The 23,327-nt window shown below is 37.2% G+C and overlaps 1 protein-coding gene across 1 annotated transcript in view; it reads right to left on the reverse strand.

Moving 5' to 3' along the window:
- CORIN (corin, serine peptidase) overlaps nt 1-23,327 on the reverse strand; it is a 154,602-nt gene that overhangs the window by 51,018 nt on the left and 80,257 nt on the right. The window contains exons 5-9 of the mRNA XM_086611848.1: nt 20,593-20,774; nt 8,022-8,135; nt 2,891-2,998; nt 1,537-1,647; nt 547-663 (exon numbers count right to left, since the gene is read on the reverse strand). Of these exons, the coding sequence (XP_086467974.1) occupies nt 547-663; nt 1,537-1,647; nt 2,891-2,998; nt 8,022-8,135; nt 20,593-20,774 (632 nt within the window). The remainder of the gene's footprint in view (nt 1-546; nt 664-1,536; nt 1,648-2,890; nt 2,999-8,021; nt 8,136-20,592; nt 20,775-23,327) is intronic.

Consider the following 23,327-nt stretch of genomic DNA (forward strand, 5'->3'; position numbering starts at 1 on the left):
AATCTTTGGGAAATCATGTTCCAAGGCTCAAGAAACTGCCTGGTTTCCTTTTCCTTCTTAGAATCTACTGTGAGACAGCTATTAAGTAGCTGTGAAAACTTACATTTTCATGCATTTTCCCTTAGTCACACTAAATCATCAGTTTATTTATGAAAACAAGCTTTCTCTGACTCCAAGTTCTGATAAACAGAGGATTTTCTTGAGAAAATTCCTCCTCAAAGGACACCAATTCCTATAATAATAGCTTTTAATTGCTGCAGACCATGTGAACATATATTAATTTATTTCAAGTAATAGCTGATCACGTCAGATAACCAAACACTATGCTAAATACCACCTCCATTTCTTTGTTTTCTTATATTTTTAAGGACTAACAAAACTCTGCTTAGAACTTCCTGTGTAAAAGCAGACACCAACCAGCCTTAGCAAGTGCTATTTGAAAGATAAAGAAAATTAGTTTGTCAGATAGCTTTAGCTAAAGGCAGTTCAGAAAAAAGCAGCCAATGGTAGGTTCAGTAAGAACAGTAAAATGAGGGATATCCTTACTTTCAGTGCAGTTTTCTTCATCACTTCCATCTTTACAGTCATTATCTCCATCACACTGGAACGCACTAGGAATACACTGCCCATTTCTGCATTCCACCAGACCCTGACTATGGCAGGCTAGAGAGAAAAAAAAAAAAACAAAAAACACAACACAATTATTCTGATCAACTTAGGTCTTAATTATTTTTGAACATCATCCTGAAGTTATTTTAGGAGGAGCTGATAACACTGCTTAGCACTGAAGGTCACTACAGGTTTTTCATTATTATTTATTTATTACAGGTTATGTTTTCAACAGCCTGCAGCTGTGCTGATCTTTAACTACAGGGACTGGAACTATGTAGGTCAGGTACTAGCAACAGGCTGAGATGAAGGTTCAGCTTTTCCAAGAAAACAACGCTATCATTTTTACTCATATAAAAACTCACCTTTTTTTTCCCCACTTATTTACATTCCTTTATCCAGATTAGGTTCTTAGATTTCAGGGAAAACTGTAGGATAGTGGTTGCAAGGTCAAGCACTGAATGGCAGCAAGAATCAAAACAGCATCGCTTGATTTTGCAACCTCAGCAATATTCTAGTACAGTTGTTTTGCAGATACACATCATCATCACTGGAGCAGACACAAGCCCAAACTGACAAGGTGTGATAGGTCACATACAGACATCAGAAAGCTGTCACAAACCCAGAGCACCTACAGCTTAAGAGGTTATTTACAATCGTTCATTGCACTTTAATGGGAGCATTACAATGAACAAAAAGCTAATTCCATAATTAACAAGAAGCTGAAACACAAGGAAATGCGAGTACTTCTCAACAATGGCAACAAATGTTTAATTTGCTGCAGCTGTCTACTTGTCAAGTGCGAACTTCTGAAATCAATTAAGATTATAATTTTCCCTTATAAGTAACAAGTATACTACTTCTCTTACATTTTGGTTTTTATTTTTTAAGAAAGAAAAAACTAATTTAGAGATTAAGGGAACTTACAGCAATTGATTTCATCTGATTTGTCTATACAGTCATGGTCACCATCACATACCCAATCAGCTGTTATACATCTCCCATCTCCACACTGATGATGTGTCACTGGATTACAATCTAAATAAAATGCAAATTTGAGGACAAAAAAGGGATGATAAATTACCATTTGTATAATTTATACTGTTCATCTATTATTTTACGTCTATAAGCTAATCATTGTCACTAATGAGCTATTTTGCATTAGTAAATTACAATAAGATTTTCTGTCCCTGCAGATTTTTTTGCAGAAGGCAGTTACATATGTTCTGAATTTTATTGCCTATATAGACAGTGATGCATTCATTCCTTCTCTCAGGTGCACAGTTGTTTCCATTTGCAAATAAACGAGTTTCTAAGATTTGTTAAGTAGATTAAAAGATCTGGCTTTCCATTTCATGCAATGATTTTCAGTAAGCCAACATTTTTAGTTGCTGTCAGAGAAAATAATTCCCTACATTTATCTTTTTACTAAGAGGTAAAAAATGTTTCTCAACCACCATATTTGGTGTTTAATCACAAACTATGGTTTTTGCAAACGGTCAGAATTTTCTGTAATAATTATCTGCAAAGAAACTATTCCAATCTTCATCATACTCTTTCTACTTGAATGCTTCCACAAATAAAGGAAAGCATTCTGTTGAGCAGGCCAACTTTACAGCAAAATAAATAGGGAGCACAGACATAGTACAGTCCGACAAATCTGCTATGAGACCCATTTATAGCTTGTACAAAAAGTTTGAACTTAAATTTTATATAGAAAAAGCTGTCTCAAGATAGGAATGTTAGGAGTCAGATTCATGTTTAGAAAAGTCTTTAATCAAAGATGGTTTATGAAAAAAAACACAGAATAACAAAAACTGACAAATAATCATAGAATCACAGAATGGTTAGGATTGGAAGGGACCTCAAAGATCATCTACTTCCAACCCCCCTGCCATGGGCCGGGAAACCCTCCACTACATCAGGTTGCCCAAAGTACTGAAAGATCTTAAAGTATGATTAATTTGGAGAAGAAACATAAAACAAATGTCAGAAATTCAGCCAAGTTGGTAAGAAAGTAACCACAACATCTTGAATTAGTTTAAAACAAATCACAAATCAGAGTATTTCTTCAAAATATCACTACCTTCACAATATGGATTAACTCAGAACTGTCTAAACCTTTTCAAATTGCACATAGAATTTGTGAGCTGTTTTTACTTTGCCCAAAAAGAATAACAGCAGGGTATATTACTCTATTAGTAGTTTATGGAAAAAGATTGCTGGCTTAGGCAATATTGCTATCTTAAAGACTTCAAAAAAGCATAAAACTTTCATTTACCACAGTTTTGTTCATCACTAAGGTCTCCACAGTCATCATATCCATCACAAACAAAGGTATAATTTAAGCATTTTCCTGTGTTGCAACGAAATACATCATCACTGCAGTCTACAAAACAAAATTTTGTAAAACGTTAACATGACATTGGATCATTTATATAAACTACGAACACTGGAATGCATTCACTAAAGCAAGATCAGCTAAAGATCCCCACAATTCGCAGCTCTGCATTAATACTGTGTACCAGTTTATTAGAATCTAATACGGAAGAACAAGAAAAATCAGAAGCAATTTTTAGACATTTTCATTCTGTTCCTACCAATTGCTTTTCTGATCAATAACATGAGGAGAAAGTGTTCTGGTTACACATATGGACCAAAATCTTTAATTAATTTATACACATAAAGTTCTCAATAAAGGTTGCGGGTTTCATCGGCTAGACTACTAGGACAGTCTTGAGCACCTGATGTGGCTATTACGAGGAGCTGAAGCTTCTAACAGCAAAATCAAGATCCCAGACCCTGTTTTTGAGCCTGCCTCCCATCTTACAACAGTTTCAAATGAGCTTTACGCTTTATGCAGTTCTGAGCTGAGAATTTGGCCTGATGCCGTCTCATCAAGGAATTCTTAGCATTGTCAGCCCTAAGTGAGATTAGCCATTCTCTCCACAGCTGAAGCCTCCAGTAAAGCCCTGATAAATATTCTGAGAATATCCAAAATGTTTGAATATCAAGTTCAATAAAAACATGGAATCTATGTTGTGGTGAGGAAAGGGAGGAAAAGAGAAAATAGGGTTGGTGTTGTCTGGTCCCATTAATAATAACTTTTGAGTAAGAACACACAGTTGGGAAGTGGGTGACCTAGTATCACTGCCTTCCTCTAGGCTTTTTCTTCACATTTGCCTTTTTCAGGGAGAATGCCAGGATCTAGAACCGCCAGGTGAACAACCCCTCTTTCCTATTGAAGCTATGCCACAGGAACTAAGTTCTTTGAGCCCTTTCTTAATGGTATATGTTGGCATTTTAAATGAGCTTTTTCCTGGACAGCATACAGAAAGAGCTCCAAGAGCAGGGTCTGGAACACAAGTCTCCCCCCTCAGCTGAGATGCTCAACCACTAAACAACAGACTCATGCTACCGCTTGCTTCTCTCCTCTTGGCATGTGACTCCTGTGTTTGTGACTGCACAGTGGTCCCACTTTGAAAGAAGTGTGTCCTTCTAAGTATATTACACACCGAAAGGTGCAGAAATCTCCCAGAAGGTGTAGTGGGGTTTCCATCCCTTCAGATCAATGTCAGCCAAGTGCTCCACCTCCTAGGCGAGTGCTCTAACTTTAAGTTTCTCAAGGCTCTACCAACCTCAACTCTAGAACTTGAACATGAATCACTTCTTCCCCTTCCCCACAAAAGTATTCTTTCGACAAGTTTCACACCATCTTAGAAAGTCCAAACAGAATTTATAGCACAACATGAAGGACAACGCTTCAGGACATAAAGTAAAATATGGCTGAGCCATGAGCTTTGTAGTCAATAGTTAATTTAGCTTTAAAAGAACAAAAGGCAAGAAACAGTACATACCAAAAACTGCAAACTAAATGAAAATATTGAAGTTCTAGCTTCATGTAAGCAGAACAATAGCCAGCTGAGAGTAAAATTCTAAATGTTACTTGTTTTGAGCATGCAACAGCGTGAAGTACTCTGGCAACCTTTATCCTTATTGATCAGTTTGTAACTGGCAGCTTCTATGCTTCCACTGCTCCTCATGCAAATGAAACAAAGCTGGTTTTTTCTGTGTTGCTTCCTCTTGGTAAGTTTACTGTCTAATTTCCATTCATACCCCCATCCCTGTTTACATTCATACCTCTGTAGCTGCAGCGGTGTTCTTTAGGGTTTGGCAGTTCTCAGGCCCACACAGACAAGATAAACAAAAAGAATACAAATTTGCTTGCAAGGAAATAAGATTCACTTAATGAAAATCTAACAGTCTTAACATACATTTTCTTCAAGATACTGGCAATAATATACAATGTAGCGTAGCTAGTTACTTCCATCAGAATAAGATGGGCACTTTGCAACTGCTGTTTGTAAAAGGTTCAACTTTCATATTGTTAATGATGGAACAAGCCCAGTTTTCAGAAAATTAAATACAAATTCCTATTCCATACTCCACTAAACACAAATAAAGCCTCGTCAATCTTTCGCATTCAACAACCTTTTGATCTCTTCATGCACATCCTGTTTTCACCACTTCACTATTGCATCATGTGTCCTTCTGACCATGAATCACCTCAGCCCAACACTCAGAGGTGATTTTAGGAGTCCTACATTTTAAAGATGCATGTTTAAATATGTATGTGCAGACTCAATGTACAAATTCAGCCCCTTCTACGAGTAAATTGAGCAAGATGCTCTATTCTGGAGTGTGGTATGCGGTGGCACATGTGGATATTTTGTTTTGTATTTTATTACTCAAATGGTATTAATCTTGTTCACCCTTTGTGAAAGAGAAGTATGACTGAGAAAGTCACAAGGAGAAAGAGGAAGCGAGTGTACGTATTAAGGAATTCTGTGTGTAAGTGCAACAAGCGAGATGTAAGAGAGCTTGTTGCATTTGGTACATCACTTGCTCATCAGGATCCTTCTGACAGTTCCAAGTTTTGGCACCGGTAATTTATGCATTCATAGATCAGCGTTACAGCTTCTTTCCTGTTCATGTTCCCATGTGATAGTTGGCTGAGCTGAATCCTGATTCTTCAGCTGGTACCTTCCTTTGCACAGAGTAAATGGTATAAGCAACATGATGAAATCCTAAATATCAGTTTTTGGCTGCAGCAGTGTAAAAAGGTGATATTGTTAAGTAAATTAAACTTTACTTTCAAAAAGAGGAACAGATTCTGTTAAAGCCTAACTATTGCCTGCATACTTATTATGGCACATCAAAGGGATGAAGAAAGAAATGCATGTCAAGAGCCAGGAATAGAAAAGCGATTGCATCATGTGATCAATTTCTTGATGCAGAATCCTGAAAGAAGATTCTCGGAAGATCTGTTAATATGAAATATTTTAAAACCAGCGAATTCTACATTTCATCATGTATGTAATTTTCGACATTAAAACTAAGGAGGCCCTCAGGGGTTCATATTGGGACCAGTACTGTTTAATATCTTCATCAGTGACATAGACGGCAGGATCAAGTGCACCTTCATGAAGTTTGCAGGCGACACCAAGCTCAATGGTGGCGTTGACATGCCTGAGGGACAGGATGCCATCCAGTGCGACCTGGACAAGCTTGAGAAGTGTGTCCGTGTGAAGCTCATGAGGTTCAACAAGGCCAAGTGCAAGGTCTTGCATATGGGTCAGGGCAAACCCTGGTATCAGTACAGGCTGGGGATGAAGAGATTGAGAGCAGCCCTGTGGAGAAGGACTTAGAGGCACTGGTGGATGAAAAGCTGGACATGAGCCAGCAACGTGCACTTGCAGCCCAGAAAGCCAACCATATCCTGGGCTGCATCAAAAGCAGCGTGGCCAGCAGGTCGATGGAGGTGATTCTGCCCCTCTACTCTGATCTCGTGAGACCCCACCTGGAATACTGCATTCAGCTCTGGAGTCCTCAGTACAAGAAAGACATGGACCTGCTAGAGCAGGTCCAAAGGAGGGCCACAAAATAGATCAGAGGGATGGAACACCTCTCCTATGAGGAAAGGTTGAGAGAGTTGGGATTGTTCAGCCTGGAGAAGGAGCAGCCTTTCAGTACTTCAAAGGGGTTTACAAGAAAGACGGCAACAGACTTTTTAGTAGGGCCTGTAGCAACAGGGCAAGGGGTAATAGTTTTAAATTAAAAGAAGGTAGGTTCAGACTAGATATAAGGAAGAAATTTTCTATGATGAGGGTGGTGAAACACTGGTACAGGTTGTCCAGAGAAGTGGTAGATTGCCCATCCCTGGAAGCATTCATTGGATGAATGACGTAATATTTTTATTCTTATATTACTAATTACTTCTTTTCCCATTTCTATTGGAACTTGAGAGCCATAGTCTCATAGGTATTTTAAAATTTTTTAGCTTATCTTAAAAACTGAAATTAACACTGACAGGAAAAATTCAAAGATAAAAACATACAATGCTTTTTACATAACAGAAATTATATCAACCTCCATTAAATAAACTGTAGGCTATTAAAGGAAAAGCAATCTCTAGCCTCATTCATATTGAGACCAGGAGGAAATCGCCACCATCATTTATTCTTTGGAGTATCCCAGATAAAATCTATCCGCAACTTCCTTAAAAGCAGATTTGTGAGTCTTGGAATGCCCAGACTCTTAAATCACTAATAGGAACAAATCTTTTGAGATGAGTCTAAACTGCACAGTCTGGAAAAAAAAAAAACACGTCTGACATTTTCCAAACTCTGAATGTACAGCACTGTTTTGTGGCATCATGTCCTACCACAGTCCCTATATAGTCATTGTTCCACATTTTCTTTTTTTCCTTCTTTTTTTCCCTTTTCATTGTTTTCTTGCTGTACACGTGCTCAGCTTTTCTAAAGGTGTTACTAGTCCAAGGATGTTTTTGTCAACAAAGAAAAACACATAGGAGCTCTAAAGATACATGCTATCACAGAGAAATAAATAAGAAATTAAGATATTAAGTAAGCATATTCATATTTCTTTTCTACTGCACCATATACTGGGATTTATTTAAATAAGCCACATCCAGGGTTGAGGCCAAGAGAACTTGCTAAAAAGATAGTTTTGCATCTGCTGTGAAATCAATGCTAAGGACTAGGAAAAAGATACAACTAACAGTCTTCAGTTTATTATCAGAAGTGCTCTTCTGATGCATGTTATTGACCTATTAAAAAAAAAATGCTGCAAAATACTTCTAATTTCCACATCGTTCCTTGCAGAAATCTTAGAACCTGCTTCCAGGCATAAAATTTGATAGATCAAGAACACATGCTGTGGTCAAAGTGAGCAAAAGTAAACACATACAGTGGCAACTGAGAGTCCAAACGTCAATATACGCAAATAGTATGCAAAGCTCCTATTCTGTACCAACGGCCACCTTTAGTTTTGAGGTTTCCCTGAATGGATTTGGTGCTTCAACTGAACACTGCGAGGTTTAAGAAACTTACTGCAATGGACCTCATCACTCCAATCATCACAGTCATTGTAGCCATTACACTGCAGTTTCCCTGCGATGCAGATCCCACTGGCACACAAGAAACTCTCCTCTCCTCCACACAGTGCTGGAAAAGAGAAGAAAAGAAACAATGCATGTTAAACTTTTCAGAGTAAGAAGAAATAAGCAGAAATGAAAAACAGAACAATGAGTCTTAACTGATATACTTAAGCAACAAACCCCAAATTAATCAAATTAAAGCAAGTGCAAACTTGCATTTTCATCTAACTTTTGTTATTTCAAAAACAGGTATCTAGGTTGAGTTAATCAGTGAGGTTCAATCTACCTCAAAAAAGCAGCTGTACAGATTGTTAAAAATCGACCTTGGGATGGGACTAAACAAGTTCTTTTTTTCTTTTTTTCTTTTTTTTTCATTTAAATAGATGCATCGGATTAAATATACCTAAAGTTACAATAGATGGATCTTCCCAGTCTAGGTGTTCAGGCAAAAGACTACCAGGTTGAGACTGAACAGTGTCATAGCACAGAGACCTTTCTAGAGGGGAATGATTCCTCAAATATTCTCATAACTCCCTGAACACTAGAAAACAGTCATCATTGCTATTCGATATATGGGGAATTGAGATATCTAAAGAGACAAAAAAAAAACCTCTACAGGTTTAGGTATCCCACTGGAGATACCTTGCAGGTCCATTATGGTCAGAGGGAGGGAACTCGTAACACCTTTCCACTCAAGTCCTTCAAGGCACTTAAAATATAGAGATGCAGATCAATATCAATTTGTTTACACCTTAGTCCATGCAATAGAGACCAAACTCCAAGCCTTTGTTTTAAAAAACATTGGCTGAGAAAAATCCCTGTAAAGCATAAAGATGTGGAAAGATATCAAGTGAAAATTACATGGGGATACAAAGTAAAGATGTCAAGTAGAAAAGCAAATATTCAGTACAGAACCTGGTTGTTGGTTTGCTTGTTTTTTTTTCAAAAGCCACAGTTAACAGTCAGGCTACTCAACAAAGCTAAACAAAATAGAAAGTTTCACTTACGGTAAAAGATCAGAAAAAAAAATGCAATAACTTTAAGCATACACATATGAAATGAGAAAGAGCTTTCAGAGATGGAGGAAAAAAATCCTGTCACTTTGCAACATGAAGCTACTAAATGTATCCATGTGTTAAAATACCAAGCTCAAACAATAAAATTTCATAAAAGTTCAAAATTCTACTCATAGAAATTCCATTGTGATTAAAACTTTGTGTCTAAGTTTGCCAAGAACAATAAAGATCTCTAATTGCAGCTTTAAAACTTTCACACAATGCAAATCACAGGTATGAGAAAACATCAGTTTTGGCAGCAGCAGTTGTAGACTCTCTTTTGTCACTAAAGTTATTTTGCACCTGATCATAACATAGCTCCATATTTCTCATTTTAAAATGCCTAAATTTGCATTTTTCCTATTCCTATAGGAAAATTCAGTTCCTATTTCTTCTCCTTTTATTCTCTGAACCTGATGCTTAACAAAGTCTGCCAAGTATATTTATAATCTCCACCTCAAAAGCAAAAAAAAATGCAGATTAAGTATTCTCATCATAATTTTGTATTCCTCATAACATGTCTACCAACAAGCATATTCATGCAGAATAGAATTTAAAATTAAATTAAGGAAAAATAACCAAATATCTAATGATATAATTTCTAGTAGCACGAGCTTTTATGACCTTGGTTTGGCACTTCAGTAAGTGGCAGCACAGAGGTAACACAGTACATAAATTTCAGATGAAGCCATTAATAAATCAATGACTATGATGATGTTTATGTCAACACTTGGTGCTGCACTTAGTAGAATTCCTAATATAAGGAATTACTCTTAACAGTGAAGTGTTAACCACAATAATGTGTTGATTCAGGACACTCTTGGGCAAACAAAAACTGAGCTTAAGGGAAAGATCCATCCTAAACTCACACACTGCTAATGTCCCATTTAAACTTCTCTTTCTGGGGCCAACATTTCACTTACATAAGGAGAGAAAGTTCTTTTTAATCTCTTCCAGAAAAATAGTCTGTTGTGAAGTAACTCAGAGCATACAAGTAATCTCATTTTACATGTCTTCAGAAGAATAGAAATATAAAAAATGAAACAAAATGGAAAGCAAAGTGGTACTGATGAAATCTGTCAGTGTTTCACAAAGCATGCAGATACAATTTAAGAATGTAAAAGTTGAAAGGTAGAGATGAGAAACACAAACTAATAAATACTCAATCTCCATGCTGCTACATCAATTTTCATCTGCTTTATTTGGTTAAGCCATACTGTTCCATAGAATTTCAGGAACTTATTATTTAGTGATGTATCTTTTGACTTTAATAAGTGTATCATAAAAGAAAACTTGATGGAAACTTTTTTTCTTAAAATTTCAAAACACGTGGCTTTTATCTTACAGTTTTAGATGGCAGAATAGAAAGTGTTATGCCTCTTTTTTTTTTCTTTCACATGTGAAAAGCTGAAGGATAGGAGGCTCAAGAGATTTGTCCAATGTCAAACAAGGAATCCTCTTAGTTCTTGAAGCATGCTGGTCTTCACAACAGTCACTTATTGGAAATTTTAGCTGTTGGTGGGAGAACAGTATCCTTCAGCCCTGCTGTTGCCTTCACTTTGGCAAGGGATGCTTTGTCAGTCTTCATGTTACTCTAGTATCTTTCTCTCTTCTAACTCGAAATACTTCCAACTACGACCAGGACCCTTTCTAGATCTAGGCCTGAGATCCCCATGGTGCTGTACTATTACTCAGTGGTGTTGGTTTCTTTTCACTGCTGTCCTTAAACTGCAGCTACCAGGTACAACCTACAACCTAGAATACAGCTTTTTATCATTCTTTTGTATTCTTGAATCCACCAGGACAACCTGCCCATAGCAACTGTCAGAGCATCAATGGGCCTTGAATGACCTTGACCGGCCTCACCTGGGGCCTCCACCCATGACTCAGTCCCCACCTGAGAACTGCTGAAGGCACAGCCTTACATTCAGCTCATACTGTAGCTGGTCTGCAGCCCTAATTTTGGCCCTGGTTCCTAGGTGGGCTTGGAGCCACCTTGGAACCATCTTGGAGCCTTGTCACCAGTCCTGTCTCTGGTCGCACCTCCTGACTGGGCTCTCTGGTTGGGCACTGGACCTGGTTCATTACTTTGCCATGTCTGGGGCCAGCTCTGCCTGCTGCATTCAGGCTCTGCATCCCAGCACAGTCTGACCTCAGGTCCCAGCTTGCCTGCCGTGAGGGAACAGCCCTGTGCCTGCTGCTCCCTGATGATGACCACAGGTCCTTGGCTGTTGTGTTACAACAGAATGATTGCTCAGCCTGGCTCCTTGTGGTGCCTTATTTCCGTTAGTCTGATGCTACCTGGCAGTCAAAGACATCTTTGAAGTTCCAACAGCTGTTTGATGCCTCTGGCCAGCTATGTTGGAAAGATAATAATATTGACAGGCAGGTGTTCCTTGTCCTCAGTTCTCCATTATTCTTTCCATTATCCCAGATGCCAACCCTGACTGTCCCTGACTTCACAGTACACATGGAAGACATCTTTTCACTTACTTTAAAACTGAGCTTTCCTGAGCACCCTCCAAATAACCCAACTTCTAAGCATTAGAATAGTAATAACTAGTTTGTTCCCTTCATTAAAAGTGAACAGCCATGTTTCAACATCTAGAAAGGCTGATTTAAATTTTCAGTAGGGTGTAAAATCACCTTCTGTTGTCAGTATATTATGATTTTCACAGTTGCAAAGTATTGTCTATCTCATGGTAACTGCTCTTAAATTTGATGGAAATACCACTGACTCATTTTAAGGAAAATTCCACCTGCAAATATAGCTAATATTCCCTTACACAGTACAAGCCTCCATCATCCTTTTTGCTAAAATTCTTTCTTTTCTATTTTCTGATTTCTAAACCAGCTCCCATTATTTTGTGGTTGAGAAGCAGACAGAAAATTTCTTGGAGAAACTCATTATTTTTTCCAGTAAAATTGGATTTCAGGCCTTGTCTTACTAAATACCATAAGCTTGACTTGATTTTTAATAGCGGAAAAAATCAGCTACTTGCAAAAAATCCATATGTGCTCTTATTTATTAAAGATTAGCCTAGACAAGGCAAGATGTTCTTATGGAATAATGAATCTTTTATGTGTTCCATAGATAAAGGTTCTCTTCTCAGCTCTGCTGCGAACTTTTTGCATCCCTTTGGACAATCAGGCAATCTGTGCCTTATCTCTATACCTATAAAAAGATTTAAAAACTCTGTTTTCTTGGGCTTATTGAGGAGAAAAATCATTACCCTCAGTACTACACAGCTAATGCTGCAGGAGTCTTACGAACTTATTTTCACACTGACGAACTGATATTCAAGATTTCTCACAGGGATTGAAATATATTTCCATTTTGGGAAACATCAGGATAGCTCTCAGGAACATCACTGAATGCAAGAAGATCAAAAGGAAAACCTGAAAGATGGAAATGTTTCAATCAAGATGGAAAGATGTTTCAATGAAAACAATACTATTTTTTGAGATAGAACAAAGCCATTTAAAACTGCCATCAGTGAATGACACATATTAAAAGGCCTCAACAGGCAGTCATGAAAAGACTATTAGACTGTTAAATATGCCCTTGGGACTAAAGAAGGACTCTTTAATGTGCCTACAAAAAGTATAATAAAAGTATAATAATTTCTGCTTGCGATCAGCCTTTCTGTATAGCAACGTGATCTTCTTCACAATTTGTCAAACCACTAAGTGCACAGTGGGTGCTGTGATGTACCACTGAGCACTGGAAACGCCTAAACATGCAGAGTGTTTTTCAGAAATGACAAATAGCTCCAGGTTGCACTGACTGCAAGTGCAATTAATTATCCAGGTTTCCAATTTTATTTGTGGTCCTAGCATAGCAGTCCTTTCTATTGCACTATGGCAATGGATGTACATACACTCTCAGCACTTTCATTTTTACTCTTAACTTTTGGCAGCGGGGGATTATTTTTCTTCCACATATTTACATGCTTTTCTAACCCTTAAATATTATTTTATCATCCTCAAGAAACAGGGCAATTTTAGACTTAGTCAACTGACACACATATCCTTGTTTGAAAAATGTGTTTGTAATAAAAACTTATGTGGATAATTTCAAAATATTTTCTATTACATTCCCAGGTGCACCCTCCACTTGGGCAGCATGTGATCTCGATTTTGCAAAAAAACTTTATTTTCCAGTTGTGTAATGGGGCCATGGTCATTGCAGCGAAAGCTACTTAAGCAATGAATTTTAAAGAAGGTTTCCAACTTTACAGAAAGGTGTCCAAAATACCCAAGAGACTTTAAAACAATTTTTTTTCAACTAGTTTGTGCCATTTAACGTTTATATTATTTAATCAGAAGTAAGGTAGGGCAAAAGCACCAGCACCATCCTTTTGCACACCCTTATAACATGCTCCTCAGTAGGTTCCCTCACTACCTACTGTGTGGTTGGACAAGTTTCCTAACTTCTCACTGAAGAGTTACAGCCTCACCTGTATTCTGCTGTTTTTGGAAGGGTATTACAAACTGCAAAATACGATAGTCTTAACAGCAACGTAAGATTACACAGCATTCACATTTTCATTTTACAGGGGAAAAATGAGGCACTGAGATACTAAGTGAAAGTTATAAGAAATAATGAATAACAGCTTCAATTGTCCAATCTAAGACACGTCAGTATGTGTTTGGTTTTTTTTCTGGAGAGCGAAGACTCTTACTTCACATGTTCAAAGAATAGCTCCTGTTACCTTTACTTGTAGCTGCAAAAGCATGTTCCAATTGCAAATAAACCCCAGCTATACAAAGGAAGAGCCACGTTAACAAGAAGTGTGCAAAGAACACTTGAGAAAATTTTGATTCCAGTGCCTTGTTCAACATTACACATGGTCTCTGCAACAGTGACAGGGAAAGAATCTTGTTCTATATTATAACATCACATTTTCTTTATTACGAGCTGATCTTTTTGCTTCTCTAGTCCCCTGCCTTATGCATTGCACTTTTCCAATTGCTACAATCAGTAAGCCTTACAGGGGACCCTAGGAACAACAGCCTTCCTCAGAATGGGCTTTAGTTCCCTGTAGACCAGTGTCTATCTCACAGATGATGATGCCAGGTAAAAATAGAATATGATAATATCGTCAAAAGATTGTAATTTATCATTCAAGAAAGGCTGTTTGAGGTTAGAGAGGCAACTTTAGCTGACTTGGAAAACTTACATTAACTTCGGCTTTTACGCAATTTCCTGCATGTTCAAAAAAGAAAACAGCCTAAATAGATCAAAAAGAACCACTAAAGGACCTATCTTGATTTGCTTACAGATCTCCATCAGTACAGATCCTCACTGGTACTAAGAGTACTAATGTTATGAAAGAACTAGGAGGTATCAAATAAAATTGCCTTTAAAACAACCAAAAGGAGGTACTCTTCATACAATGAATAGATAAGCTGTAACACTTTGCAACAGGATACCATGGATGCTAAAATGTACATAGATCCATGAAACAAAGGGACACGTTAACAGAAGAAAAATCTACAGTGGGCCACAAATTACAGAAAAGTTCTTGAATCTCAAACAGATAGAAAACACAGGAGTATTTTGGAAAAATATTGCCACACAGTCTTGCCTTGTTCTCCTACTCTTCTCTAGGCATCTGATTTTGGCAGCTTTTGGAGTCAACATTACAAGATACATGGACTTTTTGTCTGACTCAATACAGTCACAATAGCACAGTGGGACACTGAAGAATCCCTACACGCTTGTGCCTGCAAATTTTCATCGCTTGTTCCCTATACCCCACGTACCGTGTGGTACAGTGTATGTATCTTGTAGCTGCCAATTCTGCAAAGTTTTGATACTAGGATCACAATCATTGAATTAGGAAAGTTGGCAAGTTCTTCCCCTCATGAAACCATTTTCTCTTACGATGCAAAACCCTGTGGGAGAAAGAACATAAAAGACCTTTCTCTTCCACTCAAGTGAAGTGGCCTGAAAAGGCCACATAGAAAACTCCTATCTGGAAAAGAAACAGGCAAAGAACAGGAAAGCAGAGATAAATGGTGAAGGAGGCAGAATGGGAGAAAACACAAAATCAAAGGACATAACAAAATATAATGCAGTAGATTCAACAGAAGTAAAGAATGAGTGCTCGGGGGAAATAGTGTTTTCAACTATGAATGTTTCCTCACATGAAACACCACCACAATCCTGAAAAACATTTTGTCTCTCTCAAAAAATTATTTTCACTATTGCTGTTTTTGCAGCTGGTCAGTATCAATGTTACACATACACGGATCATCTCTCTTTTCTTTTCACTGCATTAAATGAATGCAAGGGGACAAAAGAAAGATTTTAAAAGCATTTGCTCAAATAAATTCTGTATTGGATGTGTATAATTATGAATAATTAGCTTCACATTGCCAACAGAATAAACAAATACCTAGTTGTAATGAGATACTGCCTTTGAATCTCTGCTCAAAGGTATTCCTCAAAGACAATTCTCTAATTTAATACCAGTATGAAAAATCCCCGAAGATAAACTGGGCACCATGGGGGAAAAAAAAAAAAAGAAGAGTATCAGAACAATTTTTATTGGTGTTTTAGTCTTGGAACAAACCAAAACAACATCTGCATTAGTTAAGCATATTTGGCTAAGAAAATCAGTAGTTTCCTTGTATACATTTTATTAATTCTCTTGAGTATTTTTTGTATTGTTTGCACTATTGCAGTTTATGCAGGACAAGATAATGTGTGATGACAGCCACTAGAAGAAAGTTAGAACTGTTTGGCTGAGTAACTGCAAAACTCAAAGCTAAGCTTGGGTAAAGGCAGTGCTATTATAAGAGAGAAGTGCTGCTGAAGTCTGTAGTTGTGGTGTTAATACATCTATAAACTATTTGTTTTTACAGTCTCTTAAAATGTTATACATTATCTGTTAATGACTATGGCTAATATTCTCAATGTGGTGCTCCAATGAAATGCTTCTTATCCAGCTTAAAAGAGGCTAAGAGTTCCTGTGGTGGCACCTTCAAAAGGTTGAAAGAGCTCACTCTAATTATACATGCATCTAGCCCTTTCGCGCCCTTGAGCATTGCAGGGCATTTATCAACATGTACAATAATTAATTTCTATGTTTTTGCCAAGAAGGGAGATTATCCAGGTTATCAGCAATGGTCTTCCCATTCATCAACTACTATAACTTTTCTAACCAGAAAAAAATAATTAAAAGACTGTATCCAACTGAAAAACTACTGCAATAACCAGTGAGTAAAAAGTTCACAGACTGATGTGTCTTAGAGAACAGAAAAGTTCTGTGTTAATTATAATTTAATGCTACTTATAATGACACGTGTTATTTATACACATACTTACTTTCATTTCTTTTAATGTTTCCTTTTTTTTATTAATTCCTTTTTATAGACTTAATGTTTAACTACTAATAGGAAGGCATATGCATTCATAGTATATAGGAACTATTAGAATACTCAACAACCATTACAGTATGTGAAGTCTCTTTCTTACATTGTTCGGAAAAGGAAAAAAAAAAAAAAAGCGCAATATTTTTTAAGAAACTAACATACAGAAAAAGAAGTAAGTTAATGTCTCCATTAAATCTGAATCAGGACTAAAATCGGTAACATTCAATCCAATGGGAATGAAATTGTGATCACAGGAGGATTTGCAATAAAATGTACCTGAAAAAAAAAAAGGTACTTTCATATATTTAACTTTCACTGCTTGAAACATTGCAAAAAAAAATCCGTTAAAAGATAAAATTCCTAAAACTATTTTCAGAGCAGCTGATTTTCTCACCTACTGGGTGTTCACTTGTCACTTGTGCGAAGGGGTATCAACCGCACTGATTCATCCCTGTCTACGGAACTGCACCTTTTTCCCTGTGAATCATTTTGTACACTCCGATGGTTTTACTATTATGGCACATGGATCAGATTTTCCAGTACATTCAGTACATCTGCAGTCACATCAGGGATGTATATTATAGCAGTTTCTCCATAGTGGTAACGTGCACTCAATTTGCAATGTCTGTGGAGGAAAAATCTAGACAAAGTGCTAAATCTCAGCAGCAACACATGAATAAGTATATACCCACCAGATAATCCAAATTCTAGGTAACAAACATCTTTCAGTAAAGCTGGTAATTGTCCCCAGGATAAACGCCCTGGATTCTAACTAGAAGATCAGTCAAGCATACATTCATCAACAGAACTTGGAAAGGCATGTGAGGTTCAAGGATTTTTTGGAGGAGTGATAATTTTCAATTAAGAAAAAGTGAAAGATATAGAGTATTTAGTCACAAACATTAAAATAATCAAGAGAAAATTTTGTTTTGGATTGGGTGATACTGTGCTGAAACAAGCATGTATAGCAGCCAGACATTATTTTTGATAAATACAACAAATAACTAAAGGCCCAAAAGAGAATTATATCATTATACAAAACAAATTATGTGCAAGGCATATGTGGGTAGGGAAGGTTTCACTGCATGCAATCTGGAGTCATTAGTCCCCAAAAGAAACCACAAAGTTGAGACATAGGCAGTCACATGCCAAGGACATGCTCTTGAAATTTCCAGGAACTGATCCCTGAGAAGAGCATGAAGAGCGCTTTGGGCTGAGAACTAGGTAAAAAGGGATTGGAACAGTGAACCAACCCCTGTTGTTTGGTTCTGCTGTGTTCAGAGAAGTAAATTCTTTCATATATACAAATTGCAGAAAGAAATATTCAACTACAGTATAATTCATTTCTGTAGGAGAAACAGCCTAGTGAACCTGGACTCTCAACTTTTTCAGTCATGAAGGTATCACATTAGAATCATTCTTTTTAAAAAAAAAAACAGTCGAAATATGCTATATAATCTATGATTCTACATAAAAACTATTCATATCCAAGCATCACGCACAATAGTTCATGACAAAATAAATTAAAAATGCCTTTTGTTTTATATAACAGGATGTCAGAACTGCCAATAAGCAGCCTGGGTCTCCACAGTCTGCCAGGTAGGGGCAGTGAATCTCACAACAGGCTCTAGATATTTTCCCCTAGTGAGAAATAGCAAGCTTCCACTGTGTACTTGTCTGTAATTTATGCAGTTCACTACCAGATAGATATAAATCCTGCCAATCAGATTACGGAAGAATCATCAACCAGTCATCTAACAAACTTCTTCTCTAGCAGTATCAAATACATGATTTTACCCAGCAGATATTCTGAAACTTGAAAGTTTCAGAAGTCAGCAATCTCTTCTGGCTTCATCTAAAAGTTCGGCTATCTAGATTTAATGGGACTTTTGAACACTTCGGTCAGCTGTAATTTGTCAAAATTTAATAGGCATATTTATATTACACCTTGTATTCGGTCTGTGTGCCACACATGCATGAAACCCTGGTCTCTAACGTCCTATTGCTTTTTCAGAATTATACCTCATTCTATGCCCAGTATGAGTGTGTTCAACTAATGATATGCTAGTCACTTATTGCTAGTTACTCTCATTGTTCAATGTACAAGCCCTTACCGTACTTAGGTATTTACGCTACAGCCTCTTACCTTATTTTTTATTTGCACCTGCCATGAAGATAAAATTATTGTGCTCCTAATTCCTATGATGTTCATCACTATGCTACCAAAGGCATCAACGCACATATGGTTACAACATCTGTCTGAGCTAAAAGGATAGTTTTATTCCCATTTTACAAAGGGAAGGTGACGCATGGCAAAATAAACCATGCATTTTTATAATTACTTGCTTATGGTTGCCATTTGAGAGAGATCCACCAGACTTAATTTTTCAGCATGTTTAGCATACATTTATATCATATGGTTAAAGCACAGGTCCCAGTGGCTTTCACTATAGCAACTTGCCTAAAATCCCATAGGAACTTTACAAAAGACTTGTGGATGTATTCAACTTTCCTGGAAAGCATTCAACTGCTTTCAAAAAGACACAATCCTCAACTCAGCCGTTACAAATGTTGCCACAGGTGAAGGTAGGTATAGACAACAGCCTCCTTCACTTCATGACCTTTCAAAATATGCCTTAACAGACGGAGAGAATCCAGCTGGTAAAAAGACTTGGTCCAATAATTTAAGGCTATATCATTATGTATATTCAGAAAGTGCAATAAGATAACCCAGGACATACAAACAATCTTAATTGTAGCATTAACTAACATTCAAAGTCACTGTATAACTTCATAGATCTTTTAAGGTAGTTTGGAGTGTATAACTTCTTAGATTTTTTAAACAAAATTGAAAAACAATTTTTATCATATCATTTTCTCTTGTTTGTCTGAGGAGATGGAAAAGCCTTGTATTTAGAGAGTGGCTGGAAAGCTGCCTGGCAGAAAAGGACCTGGGGGTGTTGGTTGACACCCATCTGAGTATTAGCTGGCAGAGTGCCCAGGTGGCCAAGAAGGCCCATAATATCCTGGCTTGTATGAGTGCGGCCAGCAGGACTAGAGAAGTGATTGTCCCCCTGTACTCGACACTGGTGAGGACACACTTTGAATGCTGTGTTCAGTTTTGGGAACCTCACTACAAGAAAGACATTGAGCTGCTGGACCGTGTCCAAAGAAAGGCAACAAAGCTGGTGAAGGGTCCAGAGAACACATCTTATGAGGAGTGGCTGAGGGAACTGGGATTGTTTAACCCAGAGAAAAGGAGGCTGAGGGGAGACCTTATCGCCCTCTAGAACTACCTGGAAGGAGGTTGTAGTGAGGTGGGTGTTAGTCTCTTTTTCCAAGTAACAAGTGATAGGATGAGAAGAAATGGCCTTAAGTTGCACCAGGGGAGGTTTAGATTGGCTGTTAGGAAAAAATTCTTCGCTGAAAGGGTTGTCAAGCACTGGAACAGGCTGCCCAGGGAAGTGGTTGAGTCACCATCTCTGGAGGTGTTTAAAAGACGTGTAGATGTGGTGCTTAGGGAGATGGTTTAGTGATGGACTTGGCAGTGTTAGGTTAACAGTTGGATTGGATGATTTTAAGGGTCTTTTCCAACCTAAATGATTCTATGATTCTATGATTCTATGAGTGGGTGTATACAAACCACAATTTTTGAAACGTTTACCTCTCAATCAGTTCTGGGCTCATTTTTACAGCAAAGAAAAAGAAGATACACTGTAAATTTGGCCTGTGTATCAGGTTCCTGCTCCAAATAACAATCTTGTGTTTATTAAATCTCAGCAAACAAAAAGTCAGCAGAACATTTTTAAAGGGCATTATTACTTTTCTCCTACCTTCTTTCCTTGGAACACCTCAGAATTTTTGATGCAAAACAAAAAAGCCTCAAATCAACACAAATTGAGCCTAAATAATTAAAACACATCAAAACTGGAACCGACAACCATATTTTATCACAGTAATGTGAAGGAACATAGTAACAGAAGCAGAAACAATAATTTAATCTCAGACCTTTCCCCACATAATAAAAAATACATTATTAAAAAGGAACTCATTAACATAGAGTAAGTGTTAAGAATGGAAACATACACTGCTTTCCTTTTTCTTCGTATGGTGAGAAGCATACCCTTGTACTGGTGTCATTTTCAGTTTTGTTTTCAAATTGAGAGCACTTCAGGAATTCTGGCCAAGAAGCATTTACCATACCCAGGACTGGTTCACAGCCTTCTTTTGCTGCCTCACAAAATGTCTTGCAGGGCAAGAGGCCTCGACTGGGGAAAAGAGATAGAGAACAAAAATACAAAGGATTATTACTCTAGTAGATTGTGAAAACTTTCTTAAAAGATAAAAAAGTAATAATAAAGACTTTTGAAGAACTTTATGTTCTACAGAGCTATACCAAAAAGGTGCCAAATCTTCATTATTCATTGAAGGTGACATCTGCTCAGGCTTTCAGGCTAAATTTAAGCCCAAATCAAGCTCAAAACAGTTTCTAAGTTCAACTCTGTGCAAGCTGAAGCTGAGATTTCATCAACAGCTGAACCAATGTAATGGTGTAGTGACACCAGGACACTGGTGATCAGTGACAGGAGAAAGCTTGCTTATTCATCCTCTCCTTCCTCACAAATGTGCAGATCTACCCCTCTCTGACTTCGGCAAACATTTTCATGAGCTTATAAAAAAGTCATTAACTTGGAAAAAAAACTTTTGACTGGGTAAGCCTTCTGACAATTTAAGTGTGATGAATCTGCTTAGGGAGAGAAGCAACAACCACCAGACATAAACTGTAGGAACTCAAGAGTGGAGAGCACTTTATCAACCCCTTTCAGCATTTAGAAGCTCTTACACTATTTCCCCAAGCAGTCAAAACACACTGAGTGTCAGATCAAATGCAATAAATATCAACATGACTTGAATTGTATTTTTTTAAGAAAAGCATTAGAAATTAGCAATTTAAAAAGTATAACAAGTTTAAATGCAGCATACTTATCTACTTCTTATTCTGATATATATATCTGCATATGTATTTTTTCTTTATTGTTCTTTTACATGTACATAGGAAAACCAATTAAAATAGTTATAAACTGTCTCCAGGTCTACATAATTCGAGTCAACAAAGTCAAGCAAAAAATCTTGAAAATCTATTAACATGTTTACTGTAGATCTGGAAAAGGATAAAAAGAGTAAAGTTACAAGATTACAGGTAACACAATGCTAGCCAAGTTAGTCAAGATTTGAAAAGACAAGAAATTTCAGAGAAGCCTCAGCCAAGTTAGATGATATGTGGCAGCTGTAATTCAGGATAGACTACTGCAGCATAATGCACAAAGGAAGGAATAACTGAACGTCCACATATGCAGTTCTCTGTTTTACTGCCAGCTTCCACTAACCTTTTATCTGAAAATCATTTTGGTGGAGCAGAGGAAAAGCTCTAGCACAGTCAACATTAGTCTTGGCTATAAAGAACTGTTCAATGCCTTTCCCAGCAAGGATTGGCACCATCTGCGGAAGCACTTCGTTACCTGAGAGAGCTGTCAAACAGACTAACATAAGCTATCACTGGAGCACAACGGAGGAAAGCCTCTCAGTAAGCGGGTGCAATTGCATCTGAAAGTCCATATACACAAGCGAATAACACAGTGCAAATGAGACACACTGTCTGCCTATACAACACTTTTCTCATCCATACAATTGGTAAGCCAAAAAGACCCAGCTCTTCTTGCTGGAAAGCAGGAGGCCTAATGCAGCTAGATGGTGGCATCTACTAACGCCAACCTCTTCACACTGAATAAATATCAAAACTCCAACTTGACAGCATGATAGCCTTCCATAACCTCAACAGCTAGAGAGCATGTCATAACCATCAAAAATCAGGAAGAGGAAAGGCCTGGATATACAGTAGGAAAGAAAAGACACCTGAGTGGTCTTCTCCTGGAGACTATGTCAGCTTTCTGGATGAGGTAACAGAAAAAAGAAAAATAAATGGAAAAAAAGCTCTCTCATATACAAGTACCTAAATGCCTCATCATTACATTTTCTCAATGCGTAGATTCCTTCCTCAAATTTACTGTAGTGCTTTTAGCATTTCTTAAAATAATATGAAAATTTACCAGTAGACGAGGAAGCTAAATGTACACTTATAACTTATGAATCAACGACCAAAAAGCAAAAGTTGCATACACGCTCTAAGCAGAAAGATCTCACTCACATTTAAAACAGTTCAAGTTTTCTCAGGTATATTTAAAACTGGAGCACCTATTTCTGAGAATATAAAGAAAAAAAATCTTAACTCTGGCTCTGACTTGCAAGTAAAATGTTATATTTTTTGAAAGCATTGTTATGCATTGATGGCTTTGCTTTATTACAAAATATGACATAAACTGTAATTTTTCACTTAGCTTGAAATCAATGTTTTGTCATTCAGGAAAAAAGAATTATGTATTTCTAAAATATGCAATGTTTAAAATATGATTAACATGTTAATGTGTATTTAGTGTATTCTTAATGATACCTTTGACTTTACAACATAACATTTTATTCTACACTACATATATTTTTTAAACAGTGGAAACTAAGACTGGGAAGGTATACCTTGGTTTTTTATTCATTTTCTTAAGTGATTTAGAAATACAGATGTGAATGTCTACTGTCTTCACTGTCTATAACTTCAGAGTCACCTGCTGAGATTATCAACAGCACTGTAAATAAAGACAATCAGAGAGTTACTTGTACCTAAACAATTATATCCTTTATCATAATCGTGAGTTGCCACATGACTTTCTTATCATGACCATTAAATTCCAGAAAGATTCCATAGAAGAATC

The sequence above is a fragment of the Tauraco erythrolophus genome, chromosome 5 (genome assembly GCF_009769465.1).
Source record: "Tauraco erythrolophus isolate bTauEry1 chromosome 5, bTauEry1.pri, whole genome shotgun sequence".
In the NCBI taxonomy this organism is placed as follows: Eukaryota; Metazoa; Chordata; class Aves; order Musophagiformes; family Musophagidae; genus Tauraco; species Tauraco erythrolophus.